This window comes from Barbatula barbatula (assembly GCF_947034865.1).
Source record: "Barbatula barbatula genome assembly, chromosome: 1".
Lineage (NCBI taxonomy): Eukaryota > Metazoa > Chordata > Actinopteri > Cypriniformes > Nemacheilidae > Barbatula > Barbatula barbatula.
Window position 1 is genome coordinate 34,238,383 of NC_136766.1, and position 19,472 is coordinate 34,257,854.

At 40.0% G+C, this 19,472-nt stretch overlaps 2 protein-coding genes across 3 annotated transcripts in view; both read left to right on the top strand.

The window, feature by feature from the left end:
• The first annotated feature begins 755 nt into the window (after positions 1 to 755).
• LOC306900936 (E3 ubiquitin-protein ligase MARCHF3) lies at positions 756 to 8,101 on the top strand. Its single transcript, XM_079468318.1, has 5 exons — positions 756 to 851; positions 1,950 to 2,117; positions 3,292 to 3,496; positions 5,633 to 5,839; positions 5,942 to 8,101. The coding sequence occupies exons 2-5, from the start codon at positions 1,996 to 1,998 to the stop codon at positions 6,107 to 6,109; spliced, it is 702 nt and encodes a 233-aa protein (XP_079324444.1). The 5' UTR covers positions 756 to 851; positions 1,950 to 1,995; the 3' UTR covers positions 6,110 to 8,101.
• Positions 8,102 to 9,552: 1,451 nt separating this feature from the next.
• adamtsl3 (ADAMTS-like 3) overlaps positions 9,553 to 19,472 on the top strand; it is a 102,450-nt gene continuing 92,530 nt past the window's right edge. Inside the window, exons 1-2 of one of the 2 annotated variants that reach the window (XM_079460268.1) lie at positions 9,553 to 9,795; positions 10,202 to 10,318. In XM_079460268.1, the coding sequence (XP_079316394.1) occupies positions 10,250 to 10,318 (69 nt within the window). In that variant the 5' untranslated portion in view covers positions 9,553 to 9,795; positions 10,202 to 10,249. The remainder of the gene's footprint in view (positions 9,796 to 10,201; positions 10,319 to 19,472) is intronic. The other variant, XM_079460267.1, reaches the window with a different exon arrangement.

Consider the following 19,472-nt stretch of genomic DNA (forward strand, 5'->3'; position numbering starts at 1 on the left):
CTCCCGTAAACGTCTGAAAGGTGTCAAAGGAATTATTCATCCCTTCACGAGGTTCATGTAGGAATCCACATTGATGCCTTGCCCCCGACGGCCATTCTAACCAGCTGCTGAGGCATGAATAGTAGACAGGATTAGAGCCCACAGCACAGAAAGAAAAGAGAACGGCCAGACGGAGGATAGAAAGAGAGAGAGAGATTCATGGGGCGAGTGAAAGTCCCTCATATAGACCACTTGTCTATAGTGGCTAAGCTAGAGTTGATATATGAAAAGAGATCAGATCATAAGAAAATCTTTCCAAACTTTTATGAGAATTATGATCTGGGCCATTCATGGGTCAAGGGTTCAAATGTACACCCCAAATGGAGGAAACCATCTTTGCATGAATACATAATTGAAGAAAGGGAAATCTTAAACATGCTTCCTTTTTAGTGTCAACCTGCAAACAAGATGAAACCGTCTTTTGCAAAAGATCAAGTCGCTATTTGGACTACAATTAGATCCGGTGTAGAAGGTACAGCCGGCAACACTTTTGTAGCTGTTGTTGTTATGTCTGCAAAAGTTTACAGTCAAAGCTCAGACTGCATTCGATCAGCATAACCTCTGGGGAATGAACCTAACTGGATTAAAAAAGCTTGAATAAGGAGGTGCCTGGTGTGTAACCAACGGTGATGTGAGAGGGATTTCCCATTATCTGCTCTGTGCTTTCCTTTCTTTACAGCTAATCCCCAGCTATTCTCACCGACGACCTTGAGCTCAGTGCTAATCTGTCTAGAGAAAGAGAGAGAGACTACATCTACTTCTCAGACTGTCTGTGTTATGGGTAGTTTTGGATGTACTGCGTCTGTCCGACGGTAAGTTGCCATCTTAACTAAAAACTATGTTTGTTCAATGGTGTCTTCATAGTTTAACTTGAGATGTTTTGATATTATGTTTTAGGTGGGTTGTATGCACAGATGTTGATTCTTGTTGGTCTCTAGCATGTATGATAGTGTTGTGAATTCAATGATGCTTCAGAGGGTTTGTAAAAATGGACACTCCATATGGAACCCAAACGTTTCTGAATTTTAGAATATCTGGACACCCGTTGATCTTTGGTCATTTATGGATGTAAATATTCTAGTTTTATAGACAGTAAGTGGTCATGGTGTGAGAATTATTCTTTCTAAACAAAGTTTGTATCCAGTTTTCAAGCTCCCATCATATGGTATATTGACATATTATATAACAGAGATTTCAGATTCTGAATGGATGGGATCTGAAAATCTGACTGGATGAGCCACATACATAAAGATAAATGCATGAATTCTTGATAGCTTGAGCTAATATCATTAGCTCTATATTTGTAAGTATCTTTATTAAGTTCAAGATCATGAAACCCAAAGGTGCGTTATACTGTATGTAAGGGATATATCCCGACAGGGTGATCAGGTCCCTGAAGTGGATGATAAACAGCTTCATAGCAAGTCACAAAGATCAATCTAGAGGGGCAGTTATATATGGCAGACAGTTTCAAAAACAATTTACAGTATGTTTGATGACGATATTTACACAATGTTTTAGTAGTTTAGCTACAATTGCACTCGGTTGTCGTAGAAGCTCATTACGCACACTGGAAAGGCCATCATCACTGGGCAGGTGATGAATTAACCTCTTAAAAGTAAAACCCCAGCAGGTCTCAAACCTACAATCTTCTAATCCAAAGTCAGATACCTTATCCATTAGTTCAAAAGGTCTGTACTATTTAGTCAATTTACTTTGAAACTTTTACATTATATCATGTGCTTTTTTACGGTGCTCTTTTGGTGTTTTGGTCACATTAAATTGTATTTGTATTAAATAAAGAAACATTAGGCTAAATAAATAATAAAAGAGGTCAGTTTTGGGTGAACTGTCTCAAAGCCAGGCTTCCACCACTCTCTCTTTATTTCATGTGTGTCTCTCTCTTTCAGATTGCATTTGAGCTCCAGGTATGAGTGAGCCTGATGTGCAAAAGTCATGCCATGTGAGGAGTCAACCGCTGGGATCGATGGGGATCAGGCTGACACCTCCATAGATCCAGCACAGGAGCTTGTTCACAGTAACTGCTGCTCTGAGGTTCCTCTACAGGGGGGCAACAAGTAAGTCAAACCCATTTGTCTCCGAATGAAAATTGGGATAATTCAAACAAATTGGCCATTCAAACAAAGACAACATGATGTTTTTAAATGTGGATGTACAATTTAGGAACCCATGAGTAGCCGGACTGTTTGGCATATGTCACAGAACACAAGCTTGTTGACCTGTTAACCACAATCAAGAAACCCTGGCAGGACTTGAACCTCAATTCAGACACCTTATCCATTAGTCCACAAAGCCCAGGTGTTGGGCAGTGCCAGGTGTTAGACTTTTGATCAGGAGGTTGCAAGTTGTAACTAACCTCCTAACTGCCACCCCAGCAGGATCCACTCACTAATGTCCACAATTCATATCAACAAGAATTGCGCTTCCCTAATTTCATCCACAACCAAGAGCAGTCACAGACCTTGATCTGTAAAGACAAAAGATTCCAGGTTTGAGTCCTGCAGGGGTTGTGGTTTTAAGGGCTTAATCAAAACCAGTCACATCACACTGATGGTCTAGGCAAGTGGTTGTTGCAGTTGTAATAAACCCAACCGAAGATACCCTCCTGGATGTTGACCCTACATGACGTTTCCGGGATGTGCATTGGTTTTTAATGCTAACATAAATAGAACAGCTGTTTGAGTCATTTAAATGGCCACACACTCACTGTTCAATGAGGATCGAGTTTACTGTAGACTTCGTGGCCTAATGGATAAGGTGTCTGACTTTGGCTAAGAAGATGTAGGTCCTGCCGTGCCCGTGGTTTTAGGAGGTTTATAAAAATTTGTCTCGTCACACACATTACCCTGTTGGAGTTTCCTACCTGGATGTTCATCTCTCAGACCCTGCGTTCCATTCTATAGGGCACCCTGATCCCTTTGCGGAGTTTACCCTCCGAAGTGAGCTTCAAGGGGTTGAAGGGTGTAGGGGACAAAACAACTGTTTCTTGACGTGCCCTTCTAAAGTTTACCCTTATCATCATCAACCTGTGCCCATAACGTGGAGAAACAATTGCATGAAAGTAACATTACGAACGCTTACAACCATTTCAACCATCACATTTACTCCAGCGCATTTCAATTTTAGCTAGTACAACAATATACTATCAGTGTCTAAAAGTGGTGTAACCATCAAACTAGCCAACCAATTAGTAAATATCCTAATATTAAACCTTTGTCGCTCTCTCTTCAGTCTGCACGGGGATGAGCTGTTCTGTCGTATCTGCCATGAGGGCAGCAGTGCGGGGGATCTGTTATCTCCCTGTGAGTGTGCCGGGTCGCTGGCGGTGGTGCACCGCATCTGTCTGGAGCACTGGCTCACGGCCTCTGGCACCAGCCACTGTGAGCTGTGCCACTATCAGTACGCTCTGGAGAAACGTCCTAAACCACTAAATGAGGTATGAAAATGATGAAAAATCTTTTCTTAACAGCAACAGGTTTACTGATTTTCAGAAAAAGCGAAACCCCCATGGAGGTTGTGTAGTTGAAAGTACACTGACAGTCGTTACCTGCCGGCCCTGAGGATCCAACTGGCAACTTTCTGGTCACAAGTCCGACTCTCTAACCATTAGGCCACGAAAGCCCCACTTAATGTAGAATAAAGGTCTTTGCACACACTGTGAGACGTTTTTGCATGTGTTTTTGTCATTAAAATTTGTCACGCATAAAAAGATTGCACACACTGCACACTGAGTCGGATGCGTATTAAGTAATTAAGAAAAAATTCACAAAACAACACTCTGCCTTTCTCTCCTTATCTCTGCTTTCATGCCTTGCCGCGAGGCTGTCCTCTCTCTCTGCCTGCATCTTCCACATACCAGTCTCCAATTTCTCACAGCCATCTTCCACCATCCTCCCTTTATGTTATTTCTCCCGTGAAACTCCTGTATTCTAGTTATTTAACAAAATCTCAAAAAGACAGAGGGGGATCCCCGGAACACGTTTTCAAGAAAGCGATCGTGTGTCTCTCAACTCAGACGCCATCCTGGATTCGGCTCTAAATTGTCAAACAGTGTACCCAGTCCAACTTATTTTCGACAGACAACATTTTCAGACCCTAAGTCGCATATTTATGTACCTCGCCAAGTTTTGTTTTCGCGGATGATGACATCGCACAAGCCACTGTGTATTTGTAGCACTTCAGCCTTTGTTAAGCACATTGTTTTGTTGCCATAGGAATTTTTTTTGAGGGGATGCTTTCGTTTTGGAGATTTGCACTTTCTGTAATTCTCGTACTTGCTGTTGCTATGGAAACAAGCATCGTCGAACGGTAGCTGACATGCACTGCACTGTGAATCTGTCAGGCTGATTCCAAAGGTTCAGTGAAACACTTCGTAACATTTCGCACGGCTAAAAGTTGACTTGGAGGAATAACCATCAATAAATTAGCTTTGAGTTATTTGTTAGCTGCAATCTCCTCCCAGATCAAACCTAGCAAAGATGCTATAGTTGTGTCATATAGATGTGTCATAGTTCACCAAGTTCCAATACAAAATGCAACATTCATATGTTTCTTTACAATTGGGTCTCATTTATTATGTGTGAATTTTTGGCGGGTTTTGAGCACTTTTAGTAATCTCATCACTGAGGTTTCAAGACGTCGTATATATCCAGCTGTTTAACACGTAACTATTTCTCAAGAACTGCGGCCTCATGTGAAATCACTTACTCTTGAGTCCTGGATCATTTTTAAGCACACTTTTGACATTGCTCTGTTTTACCTCAGCTCCTTTTAAACACTATAATCCACTCAGTAGGAAAATAAGATTAGATGAGAAACGCTTTCCTGCTTCGGCATTCCTCTTCATTAACGCTCTTATCTCATATTCGGCCTGCATGACAGCAAGACCCGATGACTCACAGCAAACCATACTTAAGAGTGCATTTCATCCTCATTATAAGAGATTTACACATAATGAAATAAATGTGACCCTGGATCACAAAATCTGTCGTAAGTAGCACGAGAACTTTTGTAACAATAGCCAAAAATACATTGGATGGGTAAAAATTAGCGAATTTTCTTTAATGCGCAAAATCGTTATATGAAGTAAAGATCATGTTCTATTAAATCTTTTTGTAAATTTCCAATTAAATTGGAATGCAGCAAAATCACAAATAGAAAGCTCATTCAGCTTTCAGATGATGCAAAAATCTAAATAAAGAAATGGATGTTGTCCAGGGACAACACATATGTTGACTTATTAAAGTCGCTGTGAAACGGAAGTCGTGATCGTCTTTACGTCTGTATTCTGATGCAATTCCGAGTGAAACAGAATATCAAAAGTGTGTTTTCCATTGCGAATTGACTCAATTTAGAACATTTGTTTTCAGGAAAGTAGTCAGGAAAGATATTGTATGACTTTTTGAAATACGTTCTTGAAAAAGTACTCTTTTTTTTATTAAGTATAATATAGTTCTTCTCACATTTTTGGTTCAAAATCCCTTTTGAAGAGGAAGCGTGCAGGTCAAACGGTCACTACTTACCCTTCTTAAATCTAATAACTCCGTAATCTTTCTTGTTTTCATGTCTGCAGTGGTTCACGGCACCTGCCATGCGACACCAGCGACGAACCCTGTGCGGAGACGTGATCTGTTTTCTGTTCATCACACCATTAGCCAGTTTATCCGGCTGGCTGTGTGTGCAGGGGGCCGTGGATCTCTACTACAGCAACGGCATGGAAGCTATCGGACTTATTGTTCTCACAATGACCCTGTTCACCATTTACCTCTTCTGGACCATTGTGAGTGTTGCTGGATAGTGTTCCCTATCAGCTTTTCTTGTCGATTGGTAGAACTCCGAATTTGTTGGCTAATCTAACTTATACACATTATGTTTACCACAGGTGTCCTTGCGTTACCACGTTCATCTTTTCAGGACATGGAATGCAACGAATCCAAGTGTCCGACTCCAGATTCCCTGTCCTGTAAAGACAAACACATCTAGCAATGGACTTTTTGTGCAAAAACAAGAAAAAGGAGACAGGTGTGTAGTGACTGTAACAAGACAATGACTTGATGGAAATCCTTTCAGACCCTGAATTGGTTCTGATACCTCGATTCATAGCGATGCCCTGATTTTGATCAAAGCCCGGATTTGTAGCGACATGAGTTTGAATGACACTCAGATTGGTAAGATTTAGAGAAGAGTTTAAAAATACTTGACTTTGAAAGAATGGTCATTGTTCAAAATGCGACTGACAGCAAAAATGCATAGTGAATTTTAGGGATGCTCAGGATGAGCGTTGTGACATTTACACTTACTCAAAGCCTACCTACAACCTATAAACTCATCTTATACTGCATTGCAAGCACTTCAAGTTGTCTTAATGCTAATCGCTCAACCGAACAGTATGGATGCCATTAATAGACAATCCTGAATAGTGCAAACCAACAGAAACGCTCGGATTACAAAGCCATTAAAAGCGCAAATGTGAACCGTGAATGCTTTCTTTGGTGTTATAAATTACCTTAAAATTCTATTAACATTGTGTTTGCTGTAAAAGTCACCATAATACATCACTTGTAATTCAAATGTGTTTAAGCGTATGGATTGGATCACTGTGGTAACTAGTGCAGGTCAGATCAACACTATCTAGACCAGTTAACAAGAACAAAATCATATCGACTGTCATTCTTCTACAAAACTGTGTTCACGATGTGATCACATCATCCTGATATAAAGAATGTATTTATGTTAAAAATACCGAATAGCTCTGTCACTTATACATAACACTACATTTGAAAGGAATCATTGAAATGACTTCAACGCACAGAAACTGAGAAACAAGAACTGACACGGCACAAGCTCATCACAAACCTGATCAAATATACAAATGACACCGCTGGTATTATTGTCATGATCCGCAGAAGCAATCCAGATGTGATCTAACACAACATCCAGAAAATCTTTAATTGAGCCGCAGATGATTTCCGCAAAGCACCGCCTCTCCATCTCTTCCTGGAACCGGTGGCACAGCTGTAATGTAGTTGAGTCACTCCCATTTTCGAGTAAGCACCAAATCTGCACCAAGAGGTTTCAACACAGAGGCCTATTAGCAAAAACCACACACCTGTACCGTGGAAGTACTTTGCAAGCTTATGACTGGTCCGTCCCTGTCATGATTTTAAACAGTTGTATAGCTTGATGGTTTGAGATGTGAGAAGTGTTTCACACACAGAGTTCTCTTTAAGTGTCAACTCTGCAAAACTTTAACGTGAAGAAAAGGTTGTTCAACAAAAGCATCGGCAAAAACACTTCAGCCAACGGTTAAACTTGCGTCATGATTTACTCACTCTGTCCAATTTTCCACGGACTAAAGAGAATGTTTCAAAACATTTCCATGTCAATTCATAGCAACCACAACTGTCAGAAATCAGATGACTCTTATTGATGTTCTGAATGATCGCCCAAATATTTTTTGTACCAATCCTCAACTGATAATTGTATATTTGCTATACACACACACACACACACACACACACACACACACATATATATATATATATAAAGAATTGTGCATTCCAATTAAAATAATTCAAACTGTAGTTGGTTTGTTTTGATTTAAACCATTATAACAAAAAATACAGCTAACTAACACAATAAAAACATGCTAGCATATTTTTAAAAGGAGTTATCTAATTTTGGAACCAAACTCTTCCATTTTATATAAACTCTAACTTCTTTTTAAAGAATACTGTATGTATTTATTGTCTATGTCCTTGTTTATACAGTATGTCTTGCCTTCCTAATGTTTTTGAATATATTGTTCGTTTACATTGCTTGTTTTGTGTTGATGTCTAAATATAACACTTTCCGAAAACATGTTTTCCACCAATAACAGATCGGCTGAATAGAATACACAATACAGTTCTGCTCCATTCTGTTTAATTCTGAAGAAATCGCTATTTTTACTACACACAATTAAAAGGAACTACAAAGACCACAGACATGACTACGACAGGAAATGACGAAACATTCAAAATAAAAGATGTGACACAAGGACCCCGAGATATTATTAAAATATCGTTTTTTGTATTATACAAGACAACTAACTGCAAATAGCTTTATAACGATGTTATGGTGAGTAAATAATAACTAGATTATATGACGTTTTAATAATTTATAAATGACCCATATTTCGTTTCTTTTAAAGGCTAAATTTTTTTAAGTTCTCATTTGATTATTCTGAAAAATAAAGGTTCTTTACGAAACAACGCTTATTAGGATTCAGCTTTAGGAACCCTGTTACCAACTCAAATATTGCTCTTAAAATAAGATTATTTTAGCGAGGCTCTTGACAGTAATGCCCAACAACGTCACCATATTTACAGTGAACATATTGTCGGTTAGAAACACAAAAGACCTTCGAAGTTAAATGTTTAATTATGAAATAAACAGTAATGCGCATGTTTGCTCAGTGTCGCACAACGCCACCCGGTGGATGGTCAAGTAGTTGCAGTCTCTTAAACAAACGGGAGGTGTAAGAGAATGATAGACGTGCGCTGTCAAATACTCGTGAGATTATCCGCAGAAATGATCTCTAGAAAATCTGCCCTTTAAATGACTGCCAGGAAGATGATATTTAAAAACTGTTTGCAAAACTGAAAATTAAAGCATGAATTTCTTAACAGCAGATGGGGATAAACGTCCACGAATTTGCTTGCTGTAGTGATAACATGAATAAACCATAGGAAAGTCATTCAAATGATTACAGATGAAAGTGATAAAATGTATCCGAGTTAATAAATGACCCATATAGATCAAATATGGTTGGCTAATTGTCTCTTAAAAAAAAACAATACAACAACTTTCAGATGATTTCCTATACAGTTCAATATTAAATCGAGTCCCATTAATTCAAGACATGTTGTTGTGCATCTGCTTTTAAATAATGAAAAGCGCACCATCCCTTTTCTCTTTGACTAGGTGAAGGCCTCTCATCCCTGCCGTACTTCATATTAAACAGATAAGCTCTGCCACAGCAAACGCTTTGATCACTTCCAAGAGCACATGAATGATAAAAGCTGACATGAGATACTGTGCTGCTGTCTGAGCAGTGATGGTGGAACTAAAGGTTTGCCAATAAAGTCAATTCACAGAATGAAACGAAAGAAATGAGCTTAAAGACGACCCTTTCATCAGATCGAGGGTCTGACACATGTGGTGGGCTGCATGACGTATGAAATATTTAGGAATAACCGAACGGTGGTATAGGCTCCTTATAATAAACATTTTCTGCCCGTCACGAATACACTGTTTTACATCTTGAGCTTGAATTAGACTTGTAAAAATAGGGCCAAATTAAGATCATCTAAATGATGTTTGGATAAAAGCGTCTGCTAAATGACTAAATGTGTTGTTATTTCGTAAAAACGACTTCAACCGAACATCCCAATCTGGCTTTGATGAAACGGGCCGTCCGTCAGCCGAAGACACGTCTCGTGCAGGGACGCCTAGCGGAGCGCGAGCGCGAGCGCTCATCACACGAACTTCAGTGCGCGGTACGCAGCCCGAGGACGCGCAGCCCCGCGCCGAGACAATAAAACTCACAGTTATTTCACGGACATTTATTCCGGTCTGACCGCCTGCGAGATCCCCGCGAGCGCCGCGTAACGACGCGACACCTTCTTGAGGACCACTGATGCGACGCGCGCGCGCGTTCCACGATGTGAATCTACGAGTTTACTTCGCGGCAAGGTGAGGCCGTCCGCATTGTCTGCTTATAAACGAGAGTTTGTTAAGAACAACAACGGGTTGATGTTTTCTTTGATTCTTTTTAACGCAACTTTGATTTGTTTGCGCGCACAGCATCTCAGCATCCAGGTTTCTCGGTTGAATCCTGAAGCGGTGTGTGGTGCGTCAATGTGGGCATTTGTGACACGCACTGCTGGCCAGAAATGATCCGTACCAGCGATTACACCGCATTCTTACAGTTGATGCATTATGCATGCAGAATACCTGAGAGAGAGAGGCAGTGTTTTCATGCCACGCACGGACAGGACACTCGCACCTTTCTCTTGGTATTGGAGAGACCTGTTATTGAGCAAATGCAAGTGAGAGTCTACCTGTAATGCGTTTAAAATGCATTCCTGTCTGTCTCCAGGCTGGCATCTGACTGACATCCTTTAGGGTCTGGAACTGGATTTTAAAGATGGAGTTTTGGATTTTGCCCGTGTGCAGGATCAGCGTGATGGTGATGCTTATATCATGCACTGATCAGGTAAATACGATATCAATACAATCAATCATGGTCCTGTAAAAATGTCCTTCATTCATTGGTACATCATAGTTAAAGATGCTTCATTTCATTTTTGTTTCCAATCCTGGCGATATTACACTGCGTACAACACTGCATTTCCAAATGTAAATGTGATAGAGAATGGCTCTCTTTATAACTTGTTGAATTGTTCTCAAATGCAATATAGTTGAATTGAATTTCTTTCAGTTGAGCCCTGCTTGGCCACGGGTATACGTATTGACTAGATGTTGTTGCGATGTAGAGTCCGGCGGTCCAGCTCGGGTTCTGCTCACCCGAAGTACCAATTCTGTCATCTTTTATTCACCCTCATGTGGTTTCTGTGGTGGAACACAAAAGAAGATATTTTGAGAGATGTCCAATTGTTGCTTGTTCTTGAAATGTCTTCTTTTGTGTTCTGCAGAAGAAAGAAAGTCATACAGGTTTGCAATGACATCGAGATCAGATATTGCGTCACGTCAACGGACGAGTCGTCATCTTTCTAGTTTGTATTCTCGTCCGTCCTCTCAATTCATAGTCGCACGCTCCGTCACAGGTCCTCCCGGAGCCGTTGAATGTTCCTTCTTTGTTAGAAACTGAAGACAGCAGGATAGTTATATATAGAGGGCTGCGGGCACCTTAATGGAAGAGCTGGCATGGGCATGGATGCCAGCCTAATCCGTCACCATAGAGCCACTCGATAACGGCAATTTTCACCTGAAGTGGCCAAATCTCTTTGTCCCGTGTGCCGGTACATGAATAACTACAGGCGAAACCCAAGTCCTTTCTTTGTGGGATTCTGCCGAGGCTGAACGAAATAGAGATTAAAGAACAGGTAGCAGCAGTGCACTCTGGGATAGGGTTACAAATGGCCACGCTGAGCGCCTTTTCCAGTAATATGGCATTTGTCGCTCCTGCAGTCTGTGCGAGCTGATTGTGGTATAATAGTGTATTTAATGTACTCAAAACTACTGTATTGAAATGTTTACACCAAGAATCAATATTTTTAGTTGAATTTCTTACATAAATATTATCGGGCAAATATAAACAAACCACCAAACAATATCTGCGAGAAAGCAAAATTTTCTGGAAATACACATTTTCAAAAATATTTTCTCCGAACGTCCCCTTTAAGTTATGAAAACGTTAGTGGGACGTTAAAACATTCAGAAATAATATTTTCATACCAGTGTTTTTATAGCATTTGTAGAATATTTAGCAATGATTTTGATTTAGCAAAGTAGTTAAGAAAAGCTATTTTAACGTTACCGCAAAAATGCTTTGGGTAACTTTAGATGTTAGCCAAAGTTCTGTGAACGTCTCTGTTAGCTAGGCTAGCCAACTCGGAAACTATATACACAAAACTATTTAGCAAATGACTACAGAAAAGTCCATTTAAGATAAACCTTTTTAAAAGATTACAATCTCCCCCCGCAAAAAGAAGTTTCAATTGAAAGTGACTCTCACGCTAAGCTTCACAATTGAACATTTTCATGCAGACAGGTGATTGCAGACATCCATCATGGAGAGAACAGGTTCTCGCTTTAGTCTAAATTGAAATTTGATGTGCATTTATCCCGAGTCCCCATTAAAGCTCTTTGCAGTAATCTTTCAGAATAATATTTGTTCTACGGGCTAAACACTTTGGCTTGATTTATGCGCGTGTGGGAGCTGCCGCTGGGACTCCTTAAGAAGCCATGATTTTCAGCTCAGAAAGTGAAGTCAAACAGGTGTTTTCGCTACGCTTTTCCCACATCTCCTGTTTTCTGCTTTTTCTATTAGAGAGCGGTTCTGCTCTTTAACCTCTCGCTGGCAGTACGCTTCTCTGGACTCCATGCACACACACACACACACACACACACACAGTCGACTTGACACCATTGCTTTTACATGAAATAATTACACAGGGTTGTTGTAATGTGGGATTTGTCCTTAAAACTTCACTTTGTTCATCCTGATGAAGCTATTATTGGCTTGACGTTGGTGGCCGAAGGAGAGTGAATCTCACCGAATCTGTGCTTATAACGTTTTCACACAGAAATAGTGCTTCATCATTAAGTTGCACTTCGTTATAATTATAGTTAAAACGCACATAAAACAATCCCAGGTTTGAAACATGCTAAGCGAACTTTTGTTTATATATCCCTGCGAAATCGAATATCTACACTACAGTAAGTACATTTCCATCTAGTTCCGTTTTAAAATGCAGTTGAAATATGCATAAAAGGTGGTCGTTGTGTTCGTTGTGTGTGGTTTGAGAATGGCACGCTTGTACGTCATCTCAGATGTTAGTAAAAAAGGCTTCAAAGAGTGACGGATAGCTACACAGTAGAGATGTGCGGAAAACGTATATTTGGAGATTTGGTTTTAAATGTGTATAATACCAAATATTAAAAGCTGTGTTTTATCACCTTGAATAAACCAGAGTAATCAGATTGTTTATTTATGTCGCTTGCTATAAACACTTGGAGCTTACTTGATCAGTAACATTTTCAGTTTCATTATGACAACATTTCACCTAAAATTTTAATTGTACTGAAACGCAGTTTGTGCCAATGTCTACTGCGGCACCCCTAGTGGCCAGACTAAGAATGCACATTTTGAATCGTGTTCATACTAGGGGCCCTATTTTAACGAACTTAGCGCATGGTTTAAAGCGCATGGCGCAGGTGCAGGGCGTGTCCGAATACACTTTCGCTAGTTTAACGACGGAAAACGTTCGGTGCGCCGGGCGCATGGTCTAAACGGGTTGTCTTGATTCTTTTGATGAGTCATAGGTGTGCTTTGGGCAAAATGTGCAGTAAACCAATCAGAGTCTCATCTCCCATTCCCTTCAAGAGCCAGTTGGGTTTGCACCATGGTGGATTCGCTATTTACACGGCGGAATTTGCAAGAGTAAAGACCAGACGCTTCTCCAGAGAGGAAACGCATCTGCCCGTGCGCACAAGCAGACCATTCTTATGCACACGATAATAATCTTTTTACACTGTAGTCCACTTATTTTTAATATTCGGCATGTTTGTGTGCTGTTGCGCATCCTTCTGTGTGTAATAAGCAGAATATATGAGCCCTATGCACCCGCCTATAGGTGCATCTTACTAACCTGCTCTTTAAATAAGCAAAAGCATAGTGCTGCATTGACTTAAGACCAGGTTTGAGTTGGTCTATGGCGTAGTCTATTTTCAGTTCCTCAAAATAGCAACATGCCAACAATGGACCTCTTTTTTAGACCAGCAAGCCACAAATGGGCGCAAATGAATTTGGTCTATAAACAACGCGGCGCACAGTATCCAATTTTTTCTTGCGATTATCGTGTCAAAAAGATATCACGTTAATAAAAATATATTATCTATTGACATAGAATGAAAACGCTATCAATCAAATTCTTTCCTAATTTTGTTTATTTGTTTTTTTACCTTTTTTGGCCAAAGAATCGTAATAAAAATTCCAATACAAGTTTTGAGAGACTTGGGAAAGCACACAGTCCATCTTTCTGAAATCCGGGGATGTTTTTTGTCCCAAATGCAACATTTAAGGGGAAGCGCAGAGGTTAACTGAGTGCACAGTCAACAATCACGGGCCGGAGTGGATTTTGAAACTGTAATTCTTGCTTGGCTTTTACCATAGATTATGACAAGCAGATGTTATATTAACCTCATGCCTGATTGCTTTTTATTGTATTGTGTTTTCAGCAGTATCGATATTCTCAAGTGCTCAATTGAAGCCATTTGTGGCCTTTCTTTCAATGTCACCGTCTTCTCACTTAGAAAACCATTTTCTACGTTTTTTTCCCTCCAATTTATAGATTCATAAATAATGTGGTTAAGGATCACGCTGTAGGTGGACTCGTAAATGAGCCTATTGTTTTAGCTTTCTCCTAACAGACATAGTATTTATATTAAATCGTAGAGTCGCCTATAGCCAACTTTAAACAGCTAACAAAAATCCTCATGAATTTAAAGGGGCCATGCATTTTAAAATGTGAAACTGCAGGAAAGAAGCAACAAAACAGTGTGGATGCTAATATATATATATATATTTATCATTATCATTTTAGTTATTGTTCTTGGTTTAAAAGGGCCTTTGTGATACTTTGTGTGATATTTTGGGGATGATCTTTTGATAGAAGTGCAATATAATATCCATAACTATGTCTTCAGCGGTGTATAAAGAGCTCACACAACGAAGCGTTATGTTTTTATTATCTTAGAATGAGCTATTTCTATCTACACACACCGCGGGTCCCCTTGCGTGTAATTGACCATGTTCTGTCAGCCGTCGTAGTGTTTTGAAAGGGAGAGGTTGAGTGAGCGGTTTGCTGTAATTCACAACCTTGCCGCCAGATCATACTGACCGGACCTTTAAATGTGTTTCTAGAACGAAATAAAAATACTTGCAGGTTTGCCGCCTGACGTCGAGTCAATGATGACAGGACTTTTCATTCCGTTTCTTTTGTTTCCATCCATTCGCGCAGTCTTAGCTGTACTAACACGGGTCTCTTCCAGCACAGACGCAGCGGGCCTCTCAGCACGTTAGCTCTCCGCGTAACCGGCCTGTTTGCCTTTCTAACGGATCTAAACTATGCCAAGAAAGCTTTCATCTCATGCTGCTAACTTAACAAAACATGAAATGAGAATTAGAAGCAGCGTCGTGAAATTCTATCTCGCGTGAACGTATTGCAGCAACAGCTCGCCGTGGCTGGATGAGAGAGTCCGCAGCAAAAATCACTCGGCGGAGTCACACAGCCGATATTTTAATCTGATGCTAAATGTAGCCGGATTGAAAGTTTCACTTGTCGTTCGTTGTTGTCTTCAGCTGATCTTTTTGTTAGATCGAAAATTCATTTAGATTGAGCTCAGGGGATCATGTGTTGTTGTGCAAGCGGACGCTCTGTGTTTTCCGTGGAGATGTCTGAAGGGGCCTTGAAAGGTTTTCTCCATCTGTGTCGCTGTACTGTGACTTCTCAGCGCGGCTGAGCTTCAGTCTGTTTGAACAGCTGACACTTAAAACAGGGGCAAAGAAAACGGCTCCAGGCTTCTTTACCGCTGGAAACCACAGGAGCGGTTGTGTGTGCTCCGAGTGGCCTCTTACAACTGTATATTTGGTCATTGAGGATCAATAGAAGCCAACATTGGCTCCACAGCATTTGGACATCCCAAAATAACCTTGAATTATCTCTTTATAAACATGTGAATTTAATAGCAGATATAAACAGATAAACCCAAGTGACATTTAGAGAGAGAGAGGCAAAGTCTCCTTGCTTTATAGTTTTTAATGTAGAACCTATCATAGGAAAGACATTTACCATAATGCATCTTTTATTTTGTATTACGGATAGTGTTTCAAAGAAGTCAACTTTTATGAACTTCAAACATTGTTTTAAAGTGGCACTTGAAGTAATGTTTTGGAGCCAAAATAGATGCTTACCAGTCTCCAAATACGAGTACAGATTGGTATCGACGTCAGTGAAGGTTGAACAAGTGATGCTAGAAACAAAGCAAAGAGATAAATGTGTATTAATCGCATTAAATCGCCAAAACAAAATCTAAAAAACAGAATGGAGCGACAATATTTGTTACTTTTGAAGCCGGAATACAATCACCAGAACTAAAAAAGCTAACACGATGCTATTAACAGACTACACTTAAGGTCGCTCGATATCAACGTCACCACCACCAAGCCTCTGAAAACTCTTTCAAACTTATTTAAAAATGTGTTCCCTCGTAAGTTATTACTATGTGAATGAAATTGCATGCACGTTTTGAGAGATTTGTGCCCATGTTGCATTTTATTGTGAGATTTATATGCGCGACGACGTCTAACGTCCCCGCCAAAGGAAGAAGTCGCTTTTAGCAACTTGTTAGCAACCGAAGACACAAAGTGATAGAAAACACGAGCGCAGGTGTGTTTTATGTAGTAGATTCAAACGTGAAAATAACCACAGACCTGATTTCAGGCGATTTACCAAAAACCCATAGACTTTGGGGGGATGGAACCGGAAATGCTAAAATGCTAACACGCTTCTAATATTTTGCGTACAAAATTATGTCATCTCTGCGGCTCCCTATTACAATGTGTCCTGTGAAGCGTAATAATCACATTGTTATAAAGACTTTATTAAGAATCAACTTAATTTAAGAAATGTGCGACATTCACAATTTGCTGTGAACACCAGGTGCTGGATTCTTATGCACAAATGCAAAAAGGCGTTGTCGTTGTATGTCGTTTAAAACTGTTCCACATCACGTATTGTGAATAATTCTTTATCTTTTGACGTATATTACTCTTGATGAATTCTCTCTCTCTGTTTGTACGTCCCTCTCTCTCTCGCTCTTTCCCTCGGAGTCTCCCGTGAGTTGAGCTGAAAGGCTCTTTCATTGACAGTCACTGTGTGGCCATTCACTCAAGCAGCTGTAAACGGACACGCTGACTTTTCTGCACCCGCTTAATCACTGAATCATTTGGATGGACCACCCCCCCGCAGCCCCCGAGACATGGCAATAAGACTCTTGACACCAAGGCCTGGCACTTATTTTACGAAGCCATTCATAAGTCTAGTCACGATTCTTGCAGCTTTAGATGGAGACGGTGGCATCTGTATTGCAAGGTCTTACATCTAAAATGATGACATTTCAAAGTGTTTTGGCGTTAAAGACATTTCACACATTTCAGCTGCTAAATAAACTGATCTGACAGGAGTCAACATGTAATACTGTTGGCAACTCACAGTCTACTTTTTTAATGTGATGGATTTCCATGTGTTTAATGAGAAAACATGTAGGATGGGACTTCCAAAAATCTATTGCATTATGAAAAGGGGCATAGCCTGCAGGAGCCAAAGGGGTTAAAAAGCGTCACCAGCGTCTGAGGATATTAGCTATTGCACGGTAGACTGTTTAAAAGCAACAGCATAAGCAAACATTACTACGCATGCGTGCGTTTGTTGGCTGCCCTTAAGTTTTTGTACACATTCGCACATAATAGAGCGCCTGTAGATTATTTCCAATCAAAAGAAATCGCGAAGAACCGTTTCTTGGCTAAACCTGCCTCTCCAATATTTTCAATTTAGACTGCAATACCAAGCTCAACTGCTAGATGTCATTGTCTCATACGGTTTATTTAAATGCCACCAAAACTACACGACCCATTTAACAAATTTGTATTTAAGAAAATTCACGTACAACAAAATTGGACAGAATTTTTATTTTATTTTATTATACAATAAAACAATTGAATATTTATCTATCTATATATCTATTAATAGATGCAATTCATTATTTGGAGGTGGCATGCAAAACTGACCGTTCAAAAATCTCAGGGGGCGCGTTTATACCAAACTCGGGGTACAATTTACCAAATGACATAAATAAATGTTAACTGATACAACTTTATTTACAAGCTTTATATGGAGTGTAAACCGTATGCTTTCACCTTTGCTATTTGTTATTCTCAGTAAATAAGTATTCCGTCTCCACAGCAGTGAAACGCCTCGAGCGACTTCTGAATTTGCATATGGATGATATCCAGAAACAGCTCAGCGTTCGTTGACCTCATGCCGTCTGTTATCTCCTGCTCTCGACAAACATCCAGCGTTTTACAACCAAAATGAAATGACGCAATCAAAATGCAATTACAGCGTGGAGCGGGAAATTGTGACTGTTGGGATTGATGGGAAATCATTTGCGTTTTATTATATTACACGTCCAGATCCTCAGGGGCTTGTGTCGAACCGCTAGCACACACGATTTTTCACTTTCCAAACTGGGATTTTTATTTGACACATACATCGCTTTGCAATAAAGTGGACATGTGTACCTGTTACCAGAACATGAGAATGGTATTTCTATTTCTTGTGGACTTTAAACATAATAAAGTTGATGGAACTATATCTACTGCCTTAACCACCCCCCCTTTCATCTGGGTGGTATGGACAAGTGTGAGTTATGGATGTAAGGACCATTAAACGCTTCAACGCTTCCTGCTGGGCCAAGGCCGGACTTTTCCCACAGACCTAGGAAACGGGATTTGGGATTTTTTTAGGGAAGACGGCGGCGTTTTGTTGTGATTAGATGTGGAGTGGCGTTGAGGTGACGTGTTATGGGGTGAGATTAGAAACAGAAGAGGTTTGGCGGAGGGTTCGAGTCCGATGTGGCGTGCTGTGTGCTTTTAGGCGAGGGTGATAAGAACTGTTAAGAAGCGTTAACTGTTAAGGAGGTTAAGAAGAGGCTTTCGGGTCAAGGGGTAATGTGGGTTATCTTGGCTTGTTCCAGACTCTTTCAGACGGAAAAGTTCAGACGTGATTGGCTGCATTGCAACAGTATGTGAGTCAGTTGTAGAAACCTTCACCAAGGTTTTGCAGCAACAAGATTATTATCTGTTAACTACTTTTGCTCCTTGTGAACCGCCTTGCTGTCTACTGGCTAAAGAGAAAGAAGATGTCTATAAACTACTGTTCTCCAAAATATTGACTAAACTAGCATCATTCTTCTTCAAATAATTTCAGTTTAAATTAAGGCATTTCAAGGGGTGTTTAAAGTGCTACCATTTATTTATTGTTTGTACATACCAGGAATGAATGTGGGCCCAAAAATGCCATTCTTTAAAAATAAATAGCTGCTTGACATCATTCTACTGTGTCTTTAAAGTGATCAGTCACATGAAATGACAGGTGACATGCTCAGGCGATCGGCTAAAATACAGAGCAACCTTTTCAAACAGTTGGTGTTGATTTAATATGCTTATTTTATTCATCTCTTCAGGAGTTGTTTACATGATTTTGTCACACTGCATCGTGGGATTGCATTCTCCAAAAAGATACACAATTTATGCGTTTTACTTTATGCAACAGCTTTTTTTGGGCACTTGTGTGGCTGTGATGGGTAAAATGCTTCAAAATGGCAAAATATGAATACAGAGATGATTCTATATTATGGTTGCTATTACAGTATTGTACGCTCCCAAATAGAACAGGATCAGCTGTTAGCAGATCCAATCCTCAAGGTCAGCTAGACACCTTTCAAAATTCCTCTAAACGCGTCACTTGACCTCTCGTGGAGTGGTCATCAGGGTCTTTAGTTAATCATAACCTAGGGTATATGTCACCTAACCTCCTTTTGTTTTCTTTTCTTTTCAAATGTGA

Excerpts from the sequence above, each read along its gene's own strand:
- LOC306900936 (XM_079468318.1), top strand. The coding sequence starts at position 1,996 with ATGCCATGTGAGGAGTCAACCGCTGGGATCGATGGGGATCAGGCTGAC. Across the intron at positions 2,118-3,291 it reads CCTCTACAGGGGGGCAACAA|TCTGCACGGGGATGAGCTGT; the intron begins GTAAGTCAAACC and ends CTCTCTCTTCAG. Across the intron at positions 5,840-5,941 it reads TTTACCTCTTCTGGACCATT|GTGTCCTTGCGTTACCACGT; the intron begins GTGAGTGTTGCT and ends TGTTTACCACAG.